We start from the raw sequence: 10,688 nt of genomic DNA, 5'->3' as shown, positions 1-10,688 counted from the left end.
CAAACAGCAAAAAAATAAAAATAACTATGCTAAGTTCAGACTGCAATTCTTCTTATGCTCTTATTCATGCTCCAAATTCATCATTACACCAGTGAAATTAGAATGTGTACCTGGATGTTGGACAATAAGAATGCGAAGAAGAATAATATCAGCAGTAGGCAACCAGACAGCAGTAATACAGCAGTAACACAGCAGTAATAAGTAGCAACAGCAGTTCCACAACAATGACAAACCCACAGGTGGTCGAGCAATCAACCACCAATCCCAGAACAGAGTAGTAAACCAGCAGAAAAAACCCAGGATGTTTGATGCAATAGTAACAGCAGTTCAATAATCACAACAACTCGACCAATAACCAACAACAAACTCAATAGCAATAAGGCCAGACTCAATCAGCAGCATACAGAAACCCAGAATATAGTAGTAATCCCACTGAGAAATTAGAATACCCTAATGAAATAGTCACAACCCAAACCCTTCAGAACTTAACAGTTTTATTTCTCTCTGAACACTTAGTAATTTTCCAGCCTATACTCTCAATACTTACTGACTTCTTCCAGTCCCCCTTCTAATTCAGAACTGTCTTTTTTTTCTCTGCCCTCTTTTAGCTTGTGTCCTCCTCTATTTATCCTAGCATCAACCCATTCAAAACAGCCTGTTAGACCATTCAAACTCCCTCCCATGTTTTCCTGCTGTTTTTCCACTCAAAGATAAAGCAAAACCCTTCCCATGAGATTCCCCTGACAAAAGCTATTTTCATTATTAAAATGTCTTATCATTTTATTAAACTAAACCAAACATGGGCAGCAGGAATGTATCCTGACAGCACATGCTGTCCAATTGACCCAAATTCATTAAAGAACTACAAATTGCCATGCTTTCTGATTTCCAGCCATTAAAGGCACTCAATATGTCATTAATTCCACTATTGGTCAATTAATTCCATTAGTTGAATCAATGTTTTAGTGCCTTATTGTCAGCTCAACTTGCCTTTAAGCATTTCAGACTTTTATAACCCTAAACCAAACCTTTTAAAACCCCTGACCATTACTGTTTTATCCCAACTTCAACAAAAAATAAAATTCTGAACTTATGGGAGTTCAAATTCAACAACTATCCTAACTGAATTCCAACTATTGTATTATAGCTAACAAACCATTCACATATAGTTTTCAGACAACCAGCTAATCGACAATGGTTCGATCAAATCATATGAAGTTATCAGGAATCAGGATATTTGAACATTCAGTCCTATAAAACTAATCGACGACGTTTATCTAATCGACTATACTAATTATAACATGGAACAATCAGTCGATCAATCAAACAACACGAACAGGGCATCAACTGCCTTCAACAACTTTGCACGACATAGGGAATCTATATGACTGACGACATTAATTAACTAGAGCATGTATATCACAAAACGTATTGAAACATACACAGAAGAACAATTGACCAAATAAAAGGCCCTACGAAGACGGAGACCAAATTGGAAACTAAATATTCGAAACACCAAACAAACTAAACAAATATGCTGACAAATTGAAACAACATTTCAAACAAAAACAGAAAAGAAGGAGGGGAACTCACTCTGAAAGGTTTAGACACAGATGACCCCAGATTTGACCGTGTTTGCCCATTTGAGGTCGAACAAACTTTAATCGGGGTGTTCTCAACCGAGAACACCTTGATTAAGGTCTATTAGACCCCAACCCTCTATTAAACTGGCCGGATTCCAAGGTTCTTGTGTTCTAGGGTTCGAACCAATCCGATTTTGGGCTTAAGGATTTGTAGGTAGATTCGGACCAAACCAAACTTGGTTTGGTCACGAGTGAGGCCAGGGTGGTGACTGGTGTGAAACTGGGGTGGGTTGGTGTAGCTCCGAGTTGGGCTCAAACCTTTAAATTAAGATTCGAGATGATGGAGGGTGATTCGAGGCAAGGGGGTAGCAGATCCGTGTTCGGGGTGGTGAGGTGCACCAGGGGCGTTATTTTGGTGGTCACCGGCGACGGGGCCGCCGGGTTCAGGGTGAGAGTGTATGGGGGCGGCTAGGGTTTGGAACGGGGCTTGGGTTTGTGTTTGGGACGACGGTATATAATGGTGAAGGGTGGGGTTTGGTTTGGGGCGTGGGGTGTGCTGGGGAGCTTATATACGGAGGGGGGTGGCTTGATCCTGGCCGTTGGATAGAGAGTGATCAATGGCCAGGATCCCTCGGCTAATGTGGAACGGTGTCGTTTCCACTTATGAGGGGATCGGGTTGGCCCCGGGGTTAAATGGATCGGGCATATAGGGACGTTCTGAGGCCGTTGGATGGGGTTGGGTTAACGGTTGAGATCATACGGCCTGATACGGCGTCGTTTGGGACCGTGCCTGGGCAGCCTGGGTTTGGGCTGGGTTGGGGCAACTGATTTGGGCCTATTTATATTTTGGCCCCATCCGAATTATTTTCATTTTTTTCACAACTTTTTTTTTCTTTAATTGCCAAAATTAAACAAAACTCCTAAATAAATAAAATTACACACATATTATTTAACACTTATTAACACACAAATTTAGATAAAATCACTCAATGTCAAGAAACAAAATGCATGCATTTTTGGTTTTCTTTTAACCAAATTTATGGCTAATTGATTTCTAAATGTACAGTTAATTCCTAGATGCATGCAACGTATTTTTGTATTTTCAACTATTACAAGGTGAGCGTTCATGGACAAAACAATTATCAAAATGTTAAGTACATTCTCAAAATGGTACCCGAAGGTAACTTGTTTTATTTTTTTTCGATTTCTTTTGGAGTAGTTTCCGTGAAGCAAAAATCACGTGCTCACAGTCTACAGCAACAATGATGTACTTATTGCCATAGGAGCTGACGAAGAGACCCATGAAATCAATCCTCCAGACGTCGAACACTTCTATCTCCTGAATTGGGTTCATGGGCATCTTGTGGCGCCGGGAAATGTTCCCGGTGCGTTGACATTCATTACAACCCTTCACCCATGAGTGAGCATCTTTAAACACAGTCGGCCAGAAAAATCCGGCTTCTAGCACCTTTGCTGCTGTCCTGATCCCTCCAAAGTGTCCACCATAAGTCGATGCATGACAAGCCTGCAAAATAAAAGATTGTTCTATCTCGGAGACGCATCTCCGGATCATGTTATCCAGGCATATTCGAAAGAGATAGGGCTCATCCCAATAGTACAAGCGGCTTTCACGAAAAAATTGTTTCCTCTGGACCGATAAAAGGTCGTGAGGAACTATACCACTGGCCAGGAATTGGCCAAGTCTGCATACCATGGCGCTTCCTGATGAGTGGTGGCGAGCAGTTGCTCGTCCGGAAAAGTTTCCAGAATTTCCTCAACTTCAATTGCATTTTCAGCTCCCTCAAGTCGTGATAGGTGATCAACGACTTGATTCTCAGTGCCCTTGCGGTCACGTATTTCAAGATCAAACTCTTGCAGCAGCAACACCCAACGAATCAGGCGTGGCTTAGAGTTTTTCTTTTCTATTAAGTACCTGACAGCAGCATGGTCAGTGTAGACGATTACCTTTGATCCTATCAGGTAGGATCGGAACTTGTCGAATGCGAACACCACAGCTAGCATCTCATTTTCAGTCACCGTATAGTTCAACTGGGCTCCACTCAGCATTCTGCTGGCATAGTAGATTGGGTGCATCAATTTGTCCTTCCGCTGGCCCAGCATTGCCCCCACTGCGTAGTCACTAGCGTCACATATTAGTTCGAATGGTTGCTCCCAGTTGGGGGCAACAATGATGGGTGCTGTGACCAGCCTCTGCTTCAACTCCTCAAACGCTACCCTACAATCATCAGAAAATACAAACGGGTGATCTTTCTCTAATAACTTACAGATAGGTTTGGTGATTTTGGAGAAGTCTTTTATGAACCGCCGGTAGAAACCGGCATGTCCAAGAAAACTTCTGATTGTTTTGACCGAAGTTGGTAGAGGCAGCTTTGCTATTACATAAACCTTTGCTCGATCTACTTCTATTCCCTTGCTTGACACCCGGTGCCCCAAGACTATGCCTTCTTGTACCATGAAATGGCACTTCTCCCAGTTCAGCACCAGATTAGTCTCGATGCACCGTTTCAGCACATGCGTCAGATTTACTAGGCACTCATCAAATGAACTTCCCACCACTAAGAAGTCATCCATGAACACCTCCATTATATCCTCAACCATGTTAGTGAATATGGCCATCATGCACCGTTGGAATGTGGCAGGTGCATTGCATAGGCCAAAGGGCATCCTCCTAAAGGCATAAATGCCATAAGGGCATGTGAAGGAGGTCTTCTCTCGGTCCTCAGGTGCAATGGAAATCTGATTGTACCCTGAGTACCCATCTAGAAAACAAAAGTGCGACCTCCCTACCAATCTATCCAGCATCTGATCGATGAAGGGAAGTGGGAAGTGGTCTTTCCGGGTGGCTAGATTCAACTTTCGATAATCCATGCAAATTCTCCAGCCTATGACGGTTCTCGTTGAGATTAGTTCATTATTGTCATTCTTCACAACCGTCATGCCACCCTTCTTAGGCACACATTGAACTGGCCTAACCCAACTGCTGTCAGAGATTGGGAAAATAATTCCCGCATCTAACCACTTTACCACCTCCTTCTTCACCACTTCCTTCATATTTGGGTTCAGCCTCCTCTGATGTTCCCTGGAAGGTTTGTGCCCCTCTTCCAACAGAATCTTATGCATGCAGTAAGCGGGGCTGATCCCTTTGATGTCTGCCATGGTCCACCCAATGGCAGTTTTGCACTCCTTCAATACCTATAGAAGCTGTTGGACCTGCACATCTAACAAACCAGATGAGATAATAACAGGTAGAGTGGAGTCAGGTCCCAGAAATTCATACCTGAGGTGGGCTGGCAATGGCTTTAGTTCCAGCTTCGGTGGTTCTTCAATGGATGGCTTAGCTGGAGGAGTCTCCCTCTTTTCTAAGTGTAGGGGCTCAAACTCTAGATTTCTTTCCCAAGACCCTCTACCTTCCAGTGCCAACACCCATTCCGCCAAGTACTCACCATTCACTTCCTCCAAATTCGTCAAACATGCAGCGAGGGGATCCTCAATCGTCAACACTTCATCATCAGACTGTATGATTACATCCACGACATCAATAAGAGAGCAAATGGCGAACTCACTTGGTCGCCTCATAGATTTCTACACATTGAATATAATCTCTTCGTCATTGAGCCTCATCTTAAGTTCCCCGGTCTCACAATCAATAAGAGCTCTCCCTGTGGCCAAGAATGGTCTTCCTAAGAAGATAGGAATTTCTTCATCCACTTTGCAATCCAATATCACAAAATCTGCAGGGAACACGAATTTCCCCACCTGAATAAGTACATCATCAAGGATCCCAAATGGACGCTTCACAGTCATGTCAGCCAGCTGCAACAACATAGAGGTGGGTCTAGCTCTCCCAATGCCCAACTTTTTGTAAATGACCAGGGGCATAAGATTAATGTTGGCCCCTAAATCACAGAGTGCTTTCGCAAAAGCAAAGTTTCTAATAGTGCATGGAATAGTAAAACTCCCTGGATCAGAGAGTTTTTCAGCAACAGGTCTAGTTACCACTGCACTGCACGTCTGAGTAAGTGTCACAGTGGCCAAGTCTTGGAAGTCAAATTTCCGGGACATTAAGTCTTTCATCATTTTTGCGTATCCAGGCATCTCCTTTAAAGCTTCAATCAATGGAATATTAACCTGAATTTGCTTGAGCATCTCAAAGAACTTTTTGTACTGCTCCTCCTTTTGATGCTTGGCCAACCTCTGTGGAAATGGAGCAGGAGGTCTTTTATTTCCAATCACTTGGGACTTTTATTTCTCAGCTACTATCTCTACTACCGGCTCTTCAACTGCTTCAGCAACTTTCTTGGTCTCCTGCTGAGTATTCTTTTCTTCCTGAGCAGGCTGGATTGTCACATCTGTCAGCCTTGTGGAATCATCTAGCTCAATGGGTACCTGAATGAGTGTCTCAGCCTGTATATTGTCACGAGCTTTCTCCTGCTCTACATCAAGATCCTTACCATTACGGAGACTCACCGCCATCAGCTGCTTCGGGCCCTGATCTTTAGGATTGATTTGGGTATCTGCAGGTAGCGTCCCCTGAGGATGAATGTTCAGAGACATTGAAATTTGGCCCAATTGCACTTCAATATTTTTGATCGCTGTGTCATGTGCATCTACTCTTTCATTTACTTTTGCATTGGATCCAATAACCTGTTGCATCATTGCTTCAAGTCTAGTGAACCCTTCTTCTTGCCTTCCACCCTGCTGTTGCTGAGGTGGGGGATACCCTTGCTGTTGATTGTTGTACCCCTGTGACCTTGGATAAGGTGCCATATTGTTGGGGGGTCTCATACCTCCCATGTTTCCAGCGTTGTACTGTGGTTGAGGTGGTCTGTATGGCTGCTGAGTTTGCTGACCCCAGTTCTGATTGCCCTGTCTCTGGCCTCCATAGTTTGACACATAGTTCATGTCTTCAGGGTGCTGCTGATGATGATCATGTTCTGCATTCCAAGGATTACCCATTGGCTGACTGATGCAAGATGTGCAAAAGCCCCCATTGGTAGTATCTACAATGTGCACTTGTTGTTTCTGCCCTTATTCCTCCACCTTTTTGGTGAGTATGCTCATCTGTGTCAAGAGTGTCGCCACATTTTCAGCCATAGAATTTGATAGGTCAAAAGGCACTGAGTGCACCACTGGAGTGATGGGTGCATTCCTCGTCGTCCACCCCGAATTTTGAGCCATTTTTTCAAGCAGACTCTGACCTTCTCTCCAGGTTTTGCTAAAAAATGCCCCACCAGCTGAGGCATCTACAATATTCTTCATGCTATCTGACAGTCCCATGTAAAACCGTTGTCCTAATATCTGATCTGGAATACCATGGTGTGGACATATAACCAACATTCCTTTAAATTGGCTCCATGTCTCATGCAGTGTCTCCATTGGTTTCTGTTTAAAACTCACGATCTCATCAATTTGTTGAGCTATTTTGTTGGGTGGGTGGAACTTGATGTGAAATTGCTTGACTAACTCATCCCAAGTTTCTATAGAGTTTATAGGGAGTGAGTTTAGCCAGACTTGAGCAGCTCCTGTCACCAAAAATGGAAATAATAGCAACCTGATTGCTTCCGGAGTTACGTTGGGTTGCCTTTGAGTTTTGCAAATCGACAGGAAGTTCTTCAAGTGCTGTTGAGGATCTTCGGCTGGTGTCCCAGAACATAGTCCCTTGTTTTGCAACAAGTGCAGCATGTTGTTCGTGATCTGGAAAGATTCAGCTTGTATCGCGGGCACAACAATGGCAGTGGCCAGATTGTCAGCTGTGGGTTGTGCCCAGTCATATAGTGCAGCCTCAGGCACAGGAGGTTCCATATCTCTGACGTTTCTGTCGGCGTTGTCTGCGTCACCCATGTCAATTTCGAGTTTGTGTGTTTGATGAGGTTGTTGAAGTCTTTTGTTGGTACGGTTCAATATCCGGAATGTTTTCTCGGGGTCTGAGAGTCCTTCAAGTAGTTTTCCAGTCCTCGTAGAGTTTCTCGGCATACACCTGAGCAACCCCGTCAACAACCATCAAAAATTTCAATCAAAAATTTGGTGTAAAGTAAACTGACTTCCCTACGAATTTTTGTATTTCTATCGATGGTAATTGATAATTCCGTTAAATCCCCGGCAACGGCGCCAAAATTTGATCACGCCCAACTATGCCCTCTAAAAAGGACTCTGCGGACGTTGCAAATATAACCCGAGTATTACGCACAGGGTCGAATCCACAGAGAGTTAACCTATCAATCACTATCTTTAGACCCACTAAACTCTTGAGAACCAATTTCTCAAACGTTGAATCACAGTTGATGGTGTCATTAATAACTAAAATTGTAACAACTGCAAATTAAGGATGCTAAGGTTGTAAACAATAATGAGAAAATGCTAAGATAATGACTTCCCCTAATGATGGAATCCCTTCTGTTTATGCTTCATACAAATTTACCAACACACCTCTATCAATCATGAACGCTCATCTTACCGCAAATCTCTCCCGAGTAATCACAGTAATATACTCAATGCACTTTCCCGAGATACACTAGCTAGCTTTAATTAACACAGTTCACTTCAGATTGCACTCAAGGCTTCGTTATCCCTAATCCCGCCTTTAAACCCGCAGTTATAGATCCCTCTTATACTTTGGGAGTAGTGTTGTTCAACAATAACCTAAATATGCACTCTCTCCCGAGTTATGCACACTAAATAGGCACAACTAATTGAGGATCCTATCAATTAACTACAACAAGAACATAGTTGAACAAATAAAGATTGAAACTAGCAATTTGTATTCACATAAACAAGAAGTTCATCCCCCAATAGGTTCCATCAAAACCTTAGACAAAGAATTTAGCTACTCATAACTATGGGTAAACAAACTAAGATAAGATTCATCATAAACTAGCAATAAAAATCAAAGAAAAGAAGAAAGATGTTTTGGGTGATCTTTCACAATGGTTTTCCTTCCTCAGAAACTCTAAAAATCAGTACATGCCTCCTTTTGGCGAAGTCTAATGTTTAAAATAGGGTTTTGGGCTAAAAATTCCGTGTTTTGCACTTTAGTCCATGTACTTTCTCGCGCCTGCCGCGGTTCTGCCGTGGTCGCGGTAGAACCGCGGCCAAACAGCTCCTCTGAATCTCCTTCTGTCCGCGAGCAGTCTTCACCGCGGTTCTACCGCGGTCGCGGTGGAACCGCGGCAGAATCATTTCTCTGATTCTTCAGCCTGTTTTTGCGTGGTTCACTTGGGATATTTCACGGATGGCCTCTCTTTCTTCAATTTTTGACGCCAAAAGTACTCTCTAGCCTTCCCTAGTCATATATAACCTGCAAGTCATGAAAAGCACTTATAAGAGCATTTTGTTATCACTTTTATTATCAAAACTATGCAAGAAGGCGGTTATTTAGGGCCTGAATATAGTTAAATTCACCTATTATCAGCCTCATTCTTCTTTCTCCCTTTATAGTTCGGATAGTATCCAACTAATTGGTAACGGTTTTCCTTGGTATGACCTTTTATCTTGCAATGTTCACAAAATAGATTGAAGTTCCTCTTTGGTTTCTGTGGTGCATCTTTTGCACTCCATAGTGATGTAATGTCATTCCCTTCTACTATGGAATTAACCCCAGACGTTGGTGTCAATTGACTCTCACTTTCAACAATCATTGCATATGCTTGATTCAAGGTTGGTTCTGTTGTTTTCATGAGAATTTGACGCCTTGCCTGGTCATATGAGTGTTCAACCCACTGAGAAATTGAAGCAAACGTTGCTGTAAGAAATGTTCTATATTTTCCTTGGATTTTGCACATCCACAATTTGGAGAAGATACCATTGCATCATACTCTGCCCATAGCTCTTTCAGCCTCGTGAAGTGCATAGAAACAGAGTCTGTTCCATGAGAGATTGTTGCAATTTCTCGATGTAGCTGAAATATACGCACTCTGTTTACTTTGTCAAAATGCTCCCACAGATCTTCCCATACGAGGTGTGCATCAGAAGCACAGACAATTCCACTGAATAGACGTGGCGCAACTGTGTTCATTATCTATAAAAGGACAATTGCATTGCATGTTTCCCAGTACTCATGAAATTCATCATCGAATAATTCCTTTCTACAAGTTCCGGTAACAAAACCTAGTTTTCGTTTGGCTTGAAGTTCTATATGCATCGACCTTCTCCATAATCCATAGTTCTCAGATCCTTTGAGCTGGATCAAAATCAGAATTGAACCCGGAGTGTCCGATGGACGCACAAAGAGTGGATGTGTATTGTCAATTTTAGCTTCATTTCCTGTAGTTGCGATTCCTGTTCCATATTCAATCGCCATTTTAGCTGAATTATGTAGAAACTCAAAACCCTAGCTTTGCGATATGTGACTTTGGAACGATTTCTTCACGATTCTGCAGGAAATTGGAAATGCAATAGGCTTCGAGAATTAGGTGAGTTGTGAGCGAAATTCCAATCGATTCTCACAGTTTTGATACCATGTTAAGAGCTTGAAAGCTCCATCAATGGTGAGAGAGATGAAGAAGAGAGAAGAGGAAAGAGATAAAAGAAGCTTCTGTAAAATAATTTTTTTATTTTCACTAACTGAATCTACAATTCACTGTACATCCTTTTATACAAAAATAATTAACTCCTTAATTACTAGTATTAACACTAACTAACTAACTAATTTGTAAGCTCATCTACAACTCAACATCCCTCAACAATTTGTCTGTCACTCATCACTATCAAAAAGACGAATTATCCACATCATTCAATATTGGGTGAATCATTCACCTTATTTACGTTAATACCATTTATTATTATTTATTGCATGATATTCTCTTATCATTACTGAAACTTTTCAGAATATTAAATGCACACTGCATTTAATCCCTACCAATGTTATCTTGCAATATTTGTGTTAACTAGTTATAAATCTAGGGATATTATCATTAACTTGGTTTAATCCATTGTTACGTAAAATTAATTAGTTTAATCAAAGATTTACACTTTTTGGTCAAACACTCGGTTGTTACATAAAGTGACCCATTTTATTATTATATAACGACAGATCTAACAATACAATAAAATTTAAGTAACAATCAAAACAAACATTGTATTTAAAAT

The 10,688-nt window shown here is 41.8% G+C and overlaps 1 protein-coding gene across 1 annotated transcript; it reads right to left on the bottom strand.

Moving 5' to 3' along the window:
* Positions 1-8,998: 8,998 nt before the first annotated feature.
* Positions 8,999-9,615, bottom strand: LOC142174515 (uncharacterized). The gene is made up of 2 exons (XM_075240321.1): positions 9,403-9,615; positions 8,999-9,319 (listed from the first exon to the last, which is right to left on the bottom strand). The coding sequence occupies exons 1-2, from the start codon at positions 9,613-9,615 to the stop codon at positions 8,999-9,001; spliced, it is 534 nt and encodes a 177-aa protein (XP_075096422.1).
* Positions 9,616-10,688: the final 1,073 nt, after the last annotated feature.

The sequence above is a fragment of the Nicotiana tabacum genome, chromosome 20 (genome assembly GCF_000715075.1).
Source record: "Nicotiana tabacum cultivar K326 chromosome 20, ASM71507v2, whole genome shotgun sequence".
Taxonomy (NCBI): domain Eukaryota; kingdom Viridiplantae; phylum Streptophyta; class Magnoliopsida; order Solanales; family Solanaceae; genus Nicotiana; species Nicotiana tabacum.
Note: the sequence above shows the minus strand (reverse complement) of the source record. Positions and strands in the feature narration are given on the sequence as shown.

Bases quoted from the DNA above. Each gene is read 5' to 3' on its own strand.
- LOC142174515 (XM_075240321.1), bottom strand. From the start codon at position 9,615: ATGAACACAGTTGCGCCACGTCTATTCAGTGGAATTGTCTGTGCTTCT. The intron at 9,320-9,402 runs GTATCTTCTCCA...TCAATTTCTCAG, and splicing joins GGGCAGAGTATGATGCAATG to TGGGTTGAACACTCATATGA.